Source organism: Coregonus clupeaformis, chromosome 13 (assembly GCF_020615455.1).
Source record: "Coregonus clupeaformis isolate EN_2021a chromosome 13, ASM2061545v1, whole genome shotgun sequence".
Classification (NCBI taxonomy): Eukaryota; Metazoa; Chordata; class Actinopteri; order Salmoniformes; family Salmonidae; genus Coregonus; species Coregonus clupeaformis.
The window spans coordinates 51259543-51276706 of NC_059204.1; the positions used below are offsets into that span (position 1 = coordinate 51259543).

Here is a 17164-nt window from a genome sequence, read left to right on the forward strand (position 1 = left end):
AGATCACCGAAGAAGAAATAATAGATATTGTTAAAACATTTGCATGGAAAAAGCACCAGGAATAGATGGTTTTCCCATAGAATTCTATTCAACATTTTGGGACAAATGACAACCCACGTCACTTAATTCAGTACTTCCTAGTTCCATGTATCAAACAGTTATTTCCGTTATATTAAAATCAGGAAAATCTGGAGAGTCCCCTGCTGATTATAGAGCCATAAGTGTAATAAATTGTGACAATAAAATAATAACAACAAAGTTTATTAGCAATAGAATGGCAAAGGTCTTACCAGACTTGATACATATCAATCAAACAGGGTTTATTAAAAATAGACATTTACAAACAAATACAAGAACATGTTTGAATACAATATGCAAAAAAATCCCGAAAAGGCTTTCGACCGTCTTGAATTGGCCTTTCTATTCAAAACTTTGGAAGCTTTTAACTTCCAGCTGAAGTAATAAATGTAATAAAAATATTTAGCAAAAACGTACACAAATAATACATTATCTGATGAAATTGCTTTAGAAAGGGGCATAAGACAGGGATGTCCTCTTTTCCCCCTCCTGTTTGCACTGGCAATTGAACCGCTTGCAGAACCCAAACATAACACGTATCAGTATTGGTAAACATGAATATAAACTAAAGTTATTTGCAGATGACCACCTTATATACCTGACCAATATTGAAAACACAATGCCCCCTTTGCAAAAAATATTTTCAGAACACTCAAAAATCTCAGGATATAAAATTAACTTGGGAAAAAAACGAAATAATGCCAATAGGACAAAGAAACTCACAATCTACAGCAATCCTTTAAGTGGGCCACAAAAAATATTAAATATTAGGATGCTTAATACGTGACAACAAACATCACATATATAAAAATAACTTTATTCCATTACTCAACAATATGAAAGCAGATCTAATTAAATTGAATAATCTTCTCATAAATCTTACAGGCAGATTAAACATTTTTAGAATGGCATGGCTCCCAAAGTTTTTGTATTTATTTTCGGTAATGCCAATTACCCCACCGAAGAGATTCTTTAAAAAAGTATACTCTGTCATAACATACTTTATATGGGCTGATAAAATTCATAGAATAAAAAGGAAAGTTTTACATCTTCCTAAGTCTGGGGGTGGTTTTAACCTTCCAGACTTGGAATTGTATCGACTCGCTACCCAAAGCTTTTACTTGCGACATATAGTTAAATGCACTAAAGAAAAACAAGGGGTACATGTTGAAGATGTGCATGCTCATCCCCAGAATCTTTTTACGTATCTATTTTCAAAGGATAAAGCTAAGAACATTAACAACTTCATAGTTAAGAACACTATAACAATATGGATGGAAATTAAACGTATTCTACAAGAACCAATATCACTCCCTAAAAACACAATGGAACAATCCTTGAATAGCTTTTCAGAATTCACAGATAAATTGGTCCACATGGAAAACTAAAGGCATAGAAACCGTAAATGACTTGGTAACAAGAAATACATTTATTTCCCTGACAGAATTTCAAAGTAATTTTGGACTGACCAACTTAAAAGTTACATATCACGAAATGTTGATTTGAAATCTTTTGGACATAAGAGCAACATTGAGGGAATCTTATTTGAGTCAGAAAAATATGTTCATATGATAGGTAATATATACCAACACCTTACAGAGAGCATATTCAACTGACAATCTCTTAGCAAAAAACTATAACTATTTGAACCAAGACTTTTAAAAAAACTGATGTTGGCACAAGATGAAGGGAAAGTTGGAGCATAACTAATGAAATTACAGTTAACGAAAATGTACGCTTAATCCAGTATAAACTATTGTATAGAATGTATTATACAAGAGACTAAATTCACAAATTCTACAGCACAACAGCAGAATCATGTCTTAAGTTTAAAACTAACAGTGATTCAATAATCAATGCTTTCTGGGAACGCTATAATGTCAAAGTTATGGGCGGCGTTAGAAAGTTGGCAGTCAGAAGTATTACAATGTAAACTTACTTTTAATCCGTCTGTCTGCATACTTCAAGACATGGCATATGGGGGTTGTGAGATTGTGATTTGAAGGAGTCAGGCGCAGGAGGGTAAATCACCGAATACAGAGTTTATTCCGTAGTACACAGTTACGTTGGATAGCGTCAACAGCACAGGGCATAATACAGGCGCACTGGAACACAATACCAGCACACGGGGAGAAATAACCCCGGCAATACAAAGTACGGGTAGCTCAACCGAGCTACACTCATCTTCACATAAAACAATCACCCACAAGGACAAGGGGCCAGAGGGAACACTTATACACGGACTAATGAGGGGATATGAACCAGGTGTGTGTAATTGACAAGACAAGACAAATGGAATGATGATATATGGAGCGGCAGTGGCTAGTAAGCCGGTGACGACGAACGCCGAAGCCTGCCCGAACAAGGAGGGGAGGCAGCCTCGGCGGAAGTCGTGACAGGGGTATAGTCAAATACCCAATCGGCTGGACGATTCTCTTCTCATCACTCATCTTGAAAAAAATGATATTAAAAACTTGGAAATCAATTAATCCGCCATTATCAACACAATGGAAAAATCAAATAATATATTGTTGAAATATTGAAATAGCATGGGCGAACGAGAATAACGAATTGGTTTAATTTAAGTCCATGTGGCAAACAATAATGCAGGCACTAGGGATGGAGGTGTAAGCATGCAGGTCTGGGCAGAGGAGATGTAGTAGTTGTTTGTGTGCACCTGTAAGTTGCTGTTTGTATGTGTAGGTTTTTAAATAAAGAAATCGGCCGATTCAAATGACAAAAGCGGGCCAGGCATGGGGAGACTGAACGATAGAACGTAGGTTCTTGGTATCTGTGAAAGCTATCGAAGGGATTAAAAGAGACTTGAAGAGAGAGAGAGTGAGTGCAGTCCACAGATGGTAGTGTCATCAGGTTTAGCTAGCTCCTGGTGGCTGGGTTGGAGTCCATAGCCCAGTAAGGCAGCTAACGCTCATGCTTATTTATGATGGGAAGGAAAGGAACAGACCTGATTACTCCTGGCCTGGTTCTCTCCTCCAGGAACCCAGCGCCATGGCTGACCTCTCAGTAACTTCCTCATGCTGTGACGTCCGTCTGTTGGTCCCCTGGATGTTTATTAATGATTGCAACCCTCAGAAGCGGTTATCACAGAACCTCGAAAGTTAATGACGGGAATCTACTGTATACTGCACAATACCTAACACCAACATTCATTGACAATACAGGACTGTTTTGTCAATTTATTTTGAAATTAGGGGTGAAAATTGGGGATGGGGAGGAAAGAAGAGAACAAGAATCGAAGGAGGAGGAGGAGGAGGAGGAGGAGGAGGAGGAGGAGGAGGAGGAGGAGGAAGAAGAAAGATGAAAAATGATGGCAAAGAGAGAGAATAAAAACAGGATAATGGAGTGAATGGAGTGTATTTACAGCCTGCTGTTATGAGAGGATGTTGAGGTTAACCCTAAGCCTGAGAGATTAGGTGATGGAGGCTGACGGTGCAGGTTGAGGTCGTGGTTGACTCCTGATTGTAACTCCAGACCCCGTGTGTGTGTGTGTGTGTGTGTGTGTGTGTGTGTGTGTGTGTGTCTGTGTGTGTGTGTGTGTGTGTGTGTGTGTGTGTGTGTGTGTGTGTGTGTGTGTGTGTGTGTCTGTGTGTGTCTGTGTGTGTGTGTGTGTGTGTGTGTGTGTGTGTGTGTGTGTGTGTGTGTGTGTGTGTGTGTGTGTGTGTGTGTGTGTGTGTGTGTGTCTGTGTGTGTGTGTGTGTGTGTGTGTCTGCGTGCGTCATCTAGACACAATGGATGAGACAGACAGAGCCTCATCTCCCAGGCTCCACCACCACAACTTCTCTCATATGGTCAACATATTCCAGGCAGTTTCCTAGAAAGCAACAGGATTCTGGATGCAGAGAATACGTTGTGAGCAACATGCATGTGGCTCATTCAAAAGTTCCATAAGCAAAGGCTGTGCTCAGGTATTTCAGAAGACTATTGGATTTTGGCATGTGGCCTCCTGGTTCGGATTTCAAAACTGTGTGGCTTGTGGCTTGGTCTTGTAGCTCCCTGTTTAACCATCTGAGACAGTCAGACAGATTTAGCCTACTGTAAGCAAGGGGAATACTGACACCTAGTGAAGGTAAAAAAGAACTAGAGCGATATTTTACAGTTTTCCATTACCTTGTACAGTATATCAATAACTTGGGTGTTACACTAGTTTTAACACAGAATGTTAACAGTGAGAAATAGGTTGACTGAAATTAAAGAAGCTAAACGCAATGTTTATTTCTCTTGCCCTGTTGCCCAACACTACCTCATCTCTCAGATCAAAAGGCCAGTGAGTGATCCTATGACATTATTAATACTTAAATAGAATGACACCACTGTATGAGTGAAACAGCATAGCAACAGAGTGTGTACTGATCAGATCACCCAAACAGTGGTAAACAGACAGACAAATGTAATGTTATTGTCAGCAGTATTGACTCCTCAACTGTTGGGTGTGGTCACAAAGCGGACATAATACCACTGCAGGTGAGGTGACAGTTGCCTCTGACATCATCCCCAAGTGAGGTAACACTGGTAACTAACAGGAACACACCTTTGGGAAAAGGTGATGGTACAGTATTCTCAGCTGGATGACGACACCTATCTACCTGGTTTGGATAAACAGGTAGGTTGTTAGGCACTATTCTATTCTGTCAGGATCTGCCTTAAGCTTGGCTCCCCAACACAACATCATGGCACGATAGCAACACATTGCGTCATCTGACTGTAGAAACGTGGCAGACGAGTGATTGCCTTTAGGGGCAGAGTTTCCTGAACAAATCCGCCAACGAACGTAATCAGCAGATGCCATCTACTGTACGTATGTGCTCTATCACTGTCTGTAGATCATAGAAATGAGTCAACCAACAGACAGCAATGACGGTTTTCTAATCATTTGTCTTGCGCTAAATTAATGAATTAATGAGCGAACGAACGACTCTTAATCGTCAAATCAAATACAATTGTATTTGTCACATGCGCCGAATAAAACGGGTGTAGACTTTACTGTGAAATGCTTGCTTACGAGCCGTTCCCAACGATGCAGAGATAAAAAATTATAATATAAAGAAAAATAGTAAGACAAGAGGAATAAAATACACAAGAATGAAGCTATATACAGCGAGAGCCAGTACCAGATCAATGTGCAGGGGCACGAGGTATGAGGTAGATACACTACATGAACAAAAGTATGTGGACACCTACTCGTCGAACATCTCATTCCAAAATCATGGGCATTAGTATGTAGTTGGTCCCCCCTTTGCTGCTATAACATCCTCCACTCTTCTGGGAAGGCTTTCCACTAGATTTTGGAACGTTGCTGCGGGGACTTGCTTCCATTCAGCCACGAGCATTAGTGAGGTCGGGCTCTGATGTTGGGCGATTAGGCCTGGCTCTCAGTCGGCATTACAATTAATCCCAAAGGCGTTCGATGTGGTTGAGGTCAGGGGTCTGTGCAGGCCAGTCAAGTTCTTCCACACCGATCTCGACAAACCATTTCTGTATAGACCTCACATTGTGCATGGGGGCATTGTCATGATGAAACAGGAAAGGGTGTGGTCAAAGGTCCTTCCCCAAACTGTTGCCACAAAGTTGGAAGCACAGAATCATCTACAATATCATTGTAATGTTAAGATTTCCCTTCACTAGCAGTCGTACCATGAAGAAGCCCCAGACCATTATTCCTCCTCCACCAAACTTTACAGTTGCCAATATGCATTCGGGCAGGTAGCGTTCTCCTGGCATCTGCCAAACCCAGATTAGTCGTCTGACTGTCAGATGGTAAAGTGTGATTCATTACTCCAGAGAACGCTTTTCCACTGCTCCAGAGTCCAATGGCGTCAAGCTTTACACCACTCCAGCCGACGCTTGGCATTGCGCATGTTGTTCTTAGGCTTGTGTGCGGCTGCTCGGCCATGGAAACCCATTTCATTAAGCCCCAGACGAACAGTTATTGTGCTGACATTGCTTCCAGAGGTAGTTTGGAACTGGGTAATGAATGTCGCAACCGGGGACAGGCGATATTTACGCGCTTCAGCACCGTTCCCGTTCTGTGAAATTATGTGGCCTACCACTTCGCGGCTGAGCCGTTGTTGCTCCTAGACGTTTCCACTTCACAATAACAGCACTTACAGTTGACTGGGCAGCTTTAGCAGGGCAGAAATTTGACGAACTTACTAGTTGGAAAGGTGACATCCTTTGACGGTGCCACATTGAAAGTTACTGAGCTCTATGTATGTGTGTGTGTGTGTGTGTGTGTGTGTGTGTGTATATATATGTATATGTATATGTATATATATATGTATATACTGTATGTGTATATATATGTATATACTGTATGTGTATATATATATATATGTATATATGTGTATGTGTGTATATATATATTTGCGAGAAAAAAAACATATGGGGGATTGGAAGTGATGCAGACAATTACATTGATGGAAGTTACAATCTATCTGCAATACTAAAGCTAATCTACCCCCTAATAAAACATTTAAAAAGTTACTGAGTTCTTCAGTACAGGCCATTCTACTGCCAATGTTTGTCTATGGAGATTGCATGGCCGTGTGCTCAATTTTATACACCTGTCAGCAACAGGTATGGCTGAAATAGCCGAATCCACTAATTTGAAGGGGTGTCCACCTACTTTCGGCCATGTAGTGTATGTACATGAAGGCAGGGTAAAGTGACTAGGCATCAGGATAGATAATAAGAGTAAAATAAAGAACAGAGCAGCAGCAGCATATGATAAGTGTAAAAGTGTGTGTGTGTGTGTGTGTGTGTGTGGTCCATGTGAATGTGTGTGAGTTTTGTGTGAGAGTGTCAGTGTAGTGTGTGTGTGTGTGAGTGAGTGTCTATACACTGTGTGTATATATAGGCATGTGAGTGTGCATAGAGTCAGTGCAAGATAGGGTCAGTGCAGATAGTCCGGGTAACCATTTAATTAACTATTTAGCAGTCTTATGGCTATTTAGCGGTCTTATGGCTTTGGGACAGAAGCTGTCTCGGAGCCAGTTGGTCCGAGAGCCAATGCTTCGTAAATGTATGGTTCTTACAGCCGTCTAACCAGCTGGTTTGTTGATTTACATTAATATATCGCCAAGGTCATCTAGTTTAGTGGTAATATAGGTTGAATAAGAATATGCCTAAGCATATTGAATCCTGAGCAGTGATTGGCCCATAGCCAGGAAGGAGAGAACAGTGATTGGCCCGTAGCCAGGAAGGAGTCAGGATGGGATTTCCTGTTGGCTCCTTTGTAGTGTCAGACAGACACAGGGCCCAGTGTGCCTCAGGTGTCAGTCCTGTAGTGTCTACAGTACCCCACCTGCTTTAAGCCTAAGGCCAGACAGTAGCCTGCACTATAGGCCAGAGAGTACTCTCAGTGCCCTCCACTGATTAAAAGAGACTAGAGAAGAGATGGCACTGACATTGACTGAGAATATCCTTTTGTAGGTCTATTGAGGCTGTTTTTAATCAGGGATCCATTGATGTGGGCTTTAGAAGTAATAGGGGTCCTTTGTCTCTGAAATTAGTTTTTTTTATGTGGTTTTGATTATAAAAAGTAGGCTAAAGGCACAGATAGTCAATCCACAGGATGTAACGTATCAGAGGATGTCTCGTTCTGATATGTGAATGAGAGCGTCAGATGCCTTTGCTGTTGTGGCCTTAATTAAAGATGGGTGCTGCAACGTTAGGGACTTTTTGGTCCGTTTCCAAAATGATTAACTGGTCAGTCTCCATTCCTTCTCTCATTCTATAAGTTCTTGAATGCTCTTTGAGCTCTCCTCCAGTTGGTTGTCTCTTTACCATGTCAGTCACGACCATCTCTCTCTCTCTCTCTCTCTCTCTCTCTCTCTCTCTCTGACGACTTCCCTGTTTTGAAGAAGGGTAAATGTTTGAAGCCACTGCTACTCCTTGATAAGAAGTTGAAATTCCACTGCAACAAGAAAAGGTCCTAATCACAAAAAGTTATTGTTTCTCTCTGCTGGCCTCTCTGCCATCAACACTCTTTCACACCTGACCTGACCCCACATCACAACAACACAAATCACTACTCTCCTCAAGACTTCAAAGTCCAGTTTGAAGTCAAAGACCACGGCCAGGTGAGAAAGGAATCAGTTCATTATTCATATTTTTAAACCATTTAGTTTACACCCTTATCACTTTGTGCCCCAAAGACAAACTACAAAGCCATAATCAAATTAACTATAAAAAGAGTTTGATGGCACAGGTTCATCTGTTGGGTTCTGCTGCCAGCCAGCCTCTCCTAAACCTCAAAGGCTGCCTGGCCTGTCGTAGGCGTGGACCATGTCACATGACCATGCCTCCAGTCCCTCTGCTCCTTCTGTCCACTTCCTCCTCGCTCCGATAGCCATCGACACACAGAGCCTGCAGGCCTAGTTAGTGCTGCTTCCTGTATTTCATTAAGGGTGCTGGCAGGTCAGGAGCGTGAACGTCCTCCTGTCCCTCCTCCTGCCGTCCTCCTCCTCCTCAGCTGCCCAGGACGCGGGTGGCTGCGTGTCAAAGGCCACTTTGTTCACCCACCATATTGGATCCGCCATGAAGCATCCTGAGCCAATGCCTGTCCCTCCTGAGCTGAGAAATTGTACATTGAATAAAGCCACTGAAGACCAAGTCCTGCAATGACTGTTGCTTGTGCCTGCCTACCTGTCTGTCTGTCTGCCTACCTGCCTGCCATGGAAAGAACTGGGGCAAAGATAAGGTCATATTATGTGTTTTTACTACTGTACTGTTATTTTGAATGAGATGCTATCTCTGATCAACGACTCCCACCTAACCATCAGAACGCAACTGCACTTGTTGATGCTACCACTCAGACAATAATCCCACCGCACGAACACCCAGCGCCTGAGGCTATACTCCACTCTGTCATGCCATCTCTAACCCACTGGCCTCTACCCCCCACATCAACCATGTCCTAATTACAGGGGGTACAAAACATGTATCATATTAACAAACATGTACACACAGGCACAGACACAAACACAGGTTTGAGGTGACCAGGCTCCATTGATATTGAGTCTGTTCAATGTTTGCTTCTTCTGCAAACTGGCAGACAGTGACCACTGGCCTATGTAGCTCTGTGTTGCCAGAGCGAGATAAAGAGAGCACTGTGTTATCAAAATGTTCACACAGAGCATGGGCAGAGGGTTTCTCTCTAGGAGAGGGTGGAGTAAGTTAACCTGATGATAATGTTCCCATGAAAACAGAAGTGCATCTTGAAGTTATAATGGTTCACTGTGCCTGGCCATTTCCATTTCTGTGGAAAGAGATGGCGCTTTCAACATAGGCTCCACTGCAGGGGGTTACAATAGTGGTTAGTCCCTTTTTACCCCCATAACTTCCCTTTTCTGTTTAACGTCCCTGTGTCATACAGTGGGGGAAAAAAGTATTTAGTCAGCCACCAATTGTGCAAGTTCTCCCACTTAAAAAGATGAGAGAGGCCTGTAATTTTCATCATAGGTACACGTCAACTATGACAGACAAAATGAGAAAAAGAAATCCAGAAAATCACATTGTAGGATTTTTAATGAATTTATTTGCAAATTATGGTGGAAAATAAGTATTTGGTCACCTACAAACAAGCAAGATTTCTGGCTCTCACAGACCTGTAACTTCTTCTTTAAGAGGCTCCTCTGTCCTCCACTCGTTACCTATATTAATGGCACCTGTTTGAACTTGTTATCAGTATAAAAGACACCTGTCCACAACCTCAAACAGTCACACTCCAAACTCCACTATGGCCAAGACCAAAGAGCTGTCAAAGGACACCAGAAACAAAATTGTAGACCTGCACCAGGCTGGGAAGACTGAATCTGCAATAGGTAAGCAGCTTGGTTTGAGGAAATCAACTGTGGGAGCAATTATTAGGAAATGGAAGACATACAAGACCACTGATAATCTCCCTCGATCTGGGGCTCCACGCAAGATCTCACCCCGTGGGGTCAAAATGATCACAAGAACGGTGAGCAAAAATCCCAGAACCACACAGGGGGACCTAGTGAATGACCTGCAGAGAGCTGGGACCAAAGTAACAAAGCCTACCATCAGTAACACACTACGCCGCCAGGGACTCAAATCCTGCAGTGCTAGACGTGTCCCCCTGCTTAAGCCAGTACATGTCCAGGCCCGTCTGAAGTTTGCTAGAGTTCATTTGGATGATCCAGAAGAGGATTGGGAGAATGTCATATGGTCAGATGAAACCAAAATATAACTTTTTGGTAAAAACTCAACTCGTCGTGTTTGGAGGACAAAGAATGCTGAGTTGCATCCAAAGAACACCATACCTACTGCGAAGCATGGGGGTGGAAACATCATGCTTTGGGGCTGTTTTTCTGCAAAGGGACCAGGACGACTGATCTGTGTAAAGGAAAGAATGAATGGGGCCATGTATCGTTTGATTTTGAGTGAAAACCTCCTTCCATCAGCAAGGGCATTGAAGATGAAACGTGGCTGGGTCTTTCAGCATGACAATGATCCCAAACACACCGCCCAGGCAACGAAGGAGTGGCTTCGTAAGAAGCATTTCAAGGTCCTGGAGTGGCCTAGCCAGTCTCCAGATCTCAACCCCATAGAAAATCTTTGGAGGGAGTTGAAAGTCCGTGTTGCCCAGCGACAGCCCAAAACATCACTGCTCTAGAGGAGATCTGCATGGAGGAATGGGCCAAAATACCAGCAACAGTGTGTGAAAACCTTGTGAAGACTTACAGAAAACGTTTGACCTGTGTCATTGCCAACAAAGGGTATATAACAAAGTATTGAGAAACTTTTGTTATTGACCAAATACTTATTTTCCACCATAATTTGCAAATAAATTCATTAAAAATCCTACAATGTGATTTTGTGGAGAAAGAAAATCTCATTTTGTCTGTCATAGTTGACGTGTACCTATGATGAAAATTACAGGCCTCTCTCATCTTTTTAAGTGGGAGAACTTGCACAATTGGTGGCTGACTAAATACTTTTTTTCCCCACTGTATATTGTAATTCACTACTACTGTACATGACCCACTGACATACATTTCCAATCAATGTCAACAGTTTTACACACAGGACAGCCATGGTAGAAAACAGATCAATGATAAAGCACAGAACTTTTCCCAGGACCTGGATACACATTCAGCCATTTCCAATATTACAATGGCATTACACACAGGACAGCCATGCTCAAAGCCCTAAATATCTTAATAAATCCTAGTAAATAAATCTACAGTAATAATAATAATAATAATAATAATAATAATAATAATAATAATAATAATAATAATAATGATAAAATATATGCCATTTAGAAGACAACATTTTATCCAAAGCGAAATACAGTCATGCATGCATACATTTTACATAATAAAGCACACAGGACTTTTCCCAGAGATTCATGTTGGACACCTGACTAATCCCCTACCCAGTGTGGGGTCATCAGGTCTACCCACATACAGCAGTTTGAGTCCTGGGAAACCCCCTCTACTAGAACAAGTTGGCTTTGTGAGATATACTGTAGCTTGACAGGTGAACAAGCCTCACCTTTCAGCTAGGGCTTTTTTTGTTGTTGTTCCTGTTGATGTTGTAGTAGTATTCATCATCATCATCATCATCATCATCACGAAAGTTGTTGCCCTCCTCTTTCTCTTACCGATCTCATCGTCTTCCTCATTATTACCACCATCATCATCCTTATCATCATCTCCAAAACACATCCCCCTGCATCAGTATGATGGGTAAGGTAGGTTCTCTCTGTCTAATCTGGAATAATGATGCAAATTATTAAAAAACGTCCAGCCAATAATTTGCATTTACACAAAGCAAAAAGACTGCCTCAGAGGCACTGCTATGACTGGGCTATCACATCTGAACTTCTATGGGAATGGAACAGAGTTCGTTTGTAAGGGGCTAAAGTTTGGTATAATGAACACTGTTCACTTCAACTCCTGGAGACATTAAGAGAGTAAATACCCTTTAAGATCCTTGTGTGGACAACTAGGCCTACACGATGGAAGCAGGTGCGTTCATGGAGGGTACGGTATAGTATATTTTCTCATGTCTCATCTCAACATGGAAAGGCCTTTGTACAAAACATCTTAAAACAAGAATAGTACAACGTTTTCAAAATAAATACAAACGTTTAGTGGCCGTATAAAAGAGCTTTGGCTAAGTCCTTTTTATAGATTTAATAGACTTTTGAAGCCATGTTTAGTAACAACTGAGGAAAAACAACACGTATTTTTGTGTCCTGATGGATTAGCCTATATGGCATTTGTTCAATGCCTTAAAATCTTTGGTAGGTAGTTTAGCATATTATAGTACTGCTATATGGTCATCTTTAAGTTAACGTCACTAGGGCTTATCGTTAACCAACTGAATAAATCAAAATGACATTTTCCATGTCAATATTTAATTTATTTCTCAATTTCTTCTCCATAACACTTTTCTATGGATGTTTAACACTTCTGAGTAGCATGACATTGCCTACCATTTCTTAGAATGACTGCAGACATCACTGTTATATCATTGTTTAGGCGTATCTTGCTTCTTCTAGACTGTATTTTCTAAAATGCTTTTATCTGAAATTAAATAAAATGGCATTGTGGGTTCCATCTAACTTCTCCCATGATCTCATGGTATGGAAACTAGAGGGATGAAATAACTGCAGATTGGACAATGCCAATGCACGTTGTAGCCAATGTTGATATAAGATCTCAAATAGGGACTTTCTGTATCATATCTTTTCTTTTTACAGTCCTGAGGAAAATATGTTGCCAAACAAATTATTATATAGCCCCACAGCTCTTGCATAATACTCATGTTGTCTCATTGAAACCCTGATGAAGACACCTTGCTGTCGAAATTATTAAATCGGAGCTACTAGAATGAGCGGATTTTCCTTTTCTTTTAATGTCTCATTTGATTGTACAATGTGTCTAGAGAGAGAGAGTGAATATCCTGCCTGGTAGGCTACGAATATATTGACAAATACATACAGGTCAAATGCTTAATAACATTATCATAACAATGATCACTATTTATATTCTCGGGATAAACAGAAGGTTTTGACTCTCCCGTGGTTTCTTTGCAGAGTACTCCAAAAGAGTGTACCAGGGTGTCAGGGTCAAACACACTGTCAAAGACCTTCTGGCAGAGAAGAGACAGAGACAGACAAGTGTTCCCAGGTTCAACGTGAGTTTACTTTTTGGCTTGTCCTCTTTTGTTCCCATCCATTTTCTCTCTTTTTCTTTGCCTTTCTGTCTTTCGCTCCCTAGTAGCCTCTCAGATTGTTTACATTCTGTATCGTCTTTCTTTCAATTAAACAATCAACACGACCACCACCGACCACACAAAGGAAATACCCATGGAGAGAGTGTGTGAGAGAGAGTGAAAGTGTGTGCTCCCAACAGGCTTCAGTTGACAGTAGGCTACATCCCTGCTGGGCTTTCTGTTGTAGCACTAGCAGGTCACCTATCAGAATCCTGAAATCAGACACACCTGCCAATGCTACCAGCCTTCTCCCCAGCAGATCATTTCAGACAAGCGAGCCATTGTTGAGCCCCAGACAGTTAAGCTGAGGTTAGGCCATATCTAAACCCAGGCCTAGAACAAACAGGGAAAGACAACAAGCTCCTTTTATCAGCCACCACCAAATCATAAAATGGCTGCTCGTTTTCTGTTGGGGACAGGTCAGTCTGATGACTCTGATCACAAAGAGCTCGACTCTTTTTCATTAGCTCTCAATGGGAATGGGGACTGTTTAAATAAACTGATGTATTGTCAATTGACATATATTTGTATTCTCATAGATATGGTTGGTCATTGTTGGCTGGCTGAAAAGCTTGGTTCACACACATCTATGAGAATAGAATACAAATAAATGGTTGATCATTGTTGGCTGCCTGAAAAGCTTGGTTCACATGTGTGTCTTATGACAGTTTATGTGAAACTATATCAATGGTTCATGCAGCAGAGCATGAGGGAATTTACCTAGTTCTGCTATTACACTGTAATCATACCATCCAAACAGTTTAGAAAAATAACTAAACCTGTGTGAAGGAGAATTTTGGTGGTGATTTCAATTAAATTCACTCACTGGAAGGTCAAATTGATTTATTCTAAACGGAATGAAAGACCGGGGTCATTTTGCCAGTGCATTGCTGCTCAGAGTAATTGGAAAATACAAGTCCATTTAACTCTCATATAGTGTTTAGATAGGTGTGGTATAATTAACTAAACCAGTCCAACTCTGCAGGTGTGATGTCTTCTCAGCCATCAGCCCCAGTCAGTATTGGCTCTGTATTCTATCTGTGCTGTAGTGTATTAGTTTGTGTTTCAATCAAATGTATTTATAAAGTCCTTTTTACATCACCAGATGTCACAAAGTGCTTATACAGAAACCCAGCCTAAAACCCAAAAGAGCAAGCAATGTGTACTCACTAGGGAAATGGCACTTGGATGGGGTAGGGCACATCCCAATGGCGATCTGGCAAATTAAATTCAAATTTTTGCCCACAACATTTGCCTGCCTGCCCTCCATCCCTCCTCCTTCCCTTCCCCCTCGGTCTCACTCAGTCTCTCACATTCTCTCTCTCCCTCTCTCTCATGCTCATTGCTTACTTCCTCTCACTCCGTCTCACCAGAATTGTGTGCTTGATCCAAGTTCAGTGCAGTGTTTTGCATAATGCACATGCGCATGCACGCACCCGCACACACACACACACACACACACACACACACACACACACACACACACACACACACACACACACACAAAGTGGTGCCAGTGTGGTAGGTAGTAACCATTAGTCTCTGTCTCATCAGCAGGCTGGGACAAGTAATTCCCAGGCAGCCTTTGTGCAGATGCCAGGTGAGTCTATTGTTGGATCCTATTGTAATACTCCCTATGGCTGAAGTTTTTACAACAGCATACAGTATGTGGGGATACCTGCTCCTATTTAGCTCAGTTGGTAAGAACATGGTGCTAGTCATGGGTTCAAGTCTGGCTGGGATCACATACACTAAAATGTGTGGACACACTGTAATTTAAGTCGCTTTGGATAAAATGATCTGCTAAATGGTATATATTATTGAGGGGGAGGGATTCCACTGTTATACTGGAAGCTTCACCTCTAGCCTCTTTCTACAGGATCCCATATGCTTCCTGCTTACTATAGCATGCGGAGGCCCCCCTACCTGACTGACTCAGACTTCAGCCCGTCCACTAAGCAGTACTCCTCAGACCCCTACAGCTCAGCCCTGGGGGGTAAGGCCCTCTCCTACGACCACCCCTCCACTTACCCTGCCTATATTGACAGCTACTATGCACCTGAGTCATTTGGGGACTACCGTGGTCCCACAGCCTTCTCTACCAGCGGAGGATCCCTCTTCCCCACCTCGTCTCTACCTCATCTGCTGCCACCTCTCCCTGGGGAATCATCAAATCTCCTCCTGGTACAAACACATTTCACTTCAACTGCTATAGAGACAGTCTGAAAAAGAATACAAAGAAAGAGAGACAGAGAGTGAGAGAGTCTTCCTTTAGTGTGTCACAGTGCATTTGAGCCGCTGTCTTAGAAAACGTGAAGGTCTCCCTTACGGTCAGTCAAGTGTAAGACTTTTAGGTTGTAAAAGACACCAGTCAGTCCTCAAATGCTCATCCATTACTTTCATATTTGTTTTATCATCACAACCTCTGTCATGTGAAAGAGCATTATATCCCTTCCACTAGCTCTAGCAGAAACACTGAGTATTATGTGAATACAGTAGATCTGTGTGTTGCTCTCTTAACCTTCCCCTCACTGTTCTCATGTCTTCCCTCAAAAGAGAGACTCTTGGGAGCAGTCTGACGGACACTCAGTGAGCCAGGGTGAGGTCCTGTGTTCCGAGGGCCCCATGCCCACCACAGCCTCCTCTGGCCTGGCTTCTGCTGACCCCGACAGCCCCTCCCTCTATCGGCTGATCCCCGGCCGTAGTGGAGGATCCACCCTGTCCGGCTCCCAGCCCTACTCCCTACACCCCCTGGAAGAGGTGCACTACCCTGGTGCCTCGTACAGCCCCTCATCCAGCTACCCCTCCAGTTACACATATTTGACGTCCCCAGGGGAGCCTCCAGGGGTCAAGGTATCGCCTGTGCCCTCTGAGGACCCTGGCAGTGTAGCCGTCCCCCTCAGTGATGCCTCGTGGGCCAAGGATGATGGGACTGGCTCTTGGTTGCCATATGAACCCAGGAAGGCCTATTGATACGCATGGACCCTGACTGAGACATGGACTGACATGTCATTGTGGACATTAATGGATAGATACAGTACAGTTCACTACAGAGTCACTACCACGGAGAATGAGGGTGAATGTGGGTTTGTTGTTTTGTTATACAATATAATTATATACTTTGTATTCTGTTTGACCTGTATATAAACATTTAATTGTGCAAATGTTAAAATACAGATATAAATCTTTGATTGGGATATATTTGTGTCTGTGTTTTATAACTCTGTGTGTGTGCATGCGTGTGTTTTATAACCATTTAAAAACATTATTCAAAAAACTTGTATGAAAATGCATCATTAGGTCTACCTCTTTTGGGAGCATTGTAACTACATGGATGAGACAGTAGAGGTCGCCTTAGACCAGCACAAACGCTTCTGTTTTTGAGATGCATATTTGAATATTCAAATGCATACCCCAAAATCATTGTTAATCGTTATGACGACAAGGTTGTACACTGTATATATGAATCACAAAACGCAGAAGTAAAAACAGAAGAAATACAACTGACCTGTATTTCTGGTTCACGTCTTAGCCACGTTTGGAGGTCCTACCTCGTGTTTCGTCTGTTTCCATTGAGTGAGTTGATCCAGCACCCTGCCGCTGTCCACTGACTGAATCCTCCAACTGATCGGCTTTGCACTGCTGTCTTCACAGTTTTGTGTCTCCAAGCAAAATGTCAGGCGGTGAGTTATTTTATATTTTGATAGCTGTGTATTGGTTGGCTGAAAAAACAACAGCAAGTAAGTAAGTGAAATAAAATAAGTTGAGGACGTTGTCATTCTCATGCTCAAACTCATTTAAATGGATAATTGGCAGG

At 42.2% G+C, this 17164-nt stretch overlaps 1 protein-coding gene across 1 annotated transcript; it reads left to right on the plus strand.

Moving 5' to 3' along the window:
* The first annotated feature begins 11971 nt into the window (after positions 1–11971).
* Positions 11972–16428, plus strand: c13h11orf53 (chromosome 13 C11orf53 homolog). Its single transcript, XM_041895332.2, has 5 exons — positions 11972–12110; positions 13169–13269; positions 14905–14947; positions 15227–15531; positions 15904–16428. Exons 1-5 carry the CDS (start codon positions 12086–12088, stop codon positions 16318–16320), a joined length of 891 nt encoding a protein of 296 aa, XP_041751266.1. The 5' UTR covers positions 11972–12085; the 3' UTR covers positions 16321–16428.
* The last annotated feature ends 736 nt before the right edge of the window (positions 16429–17164 follow it).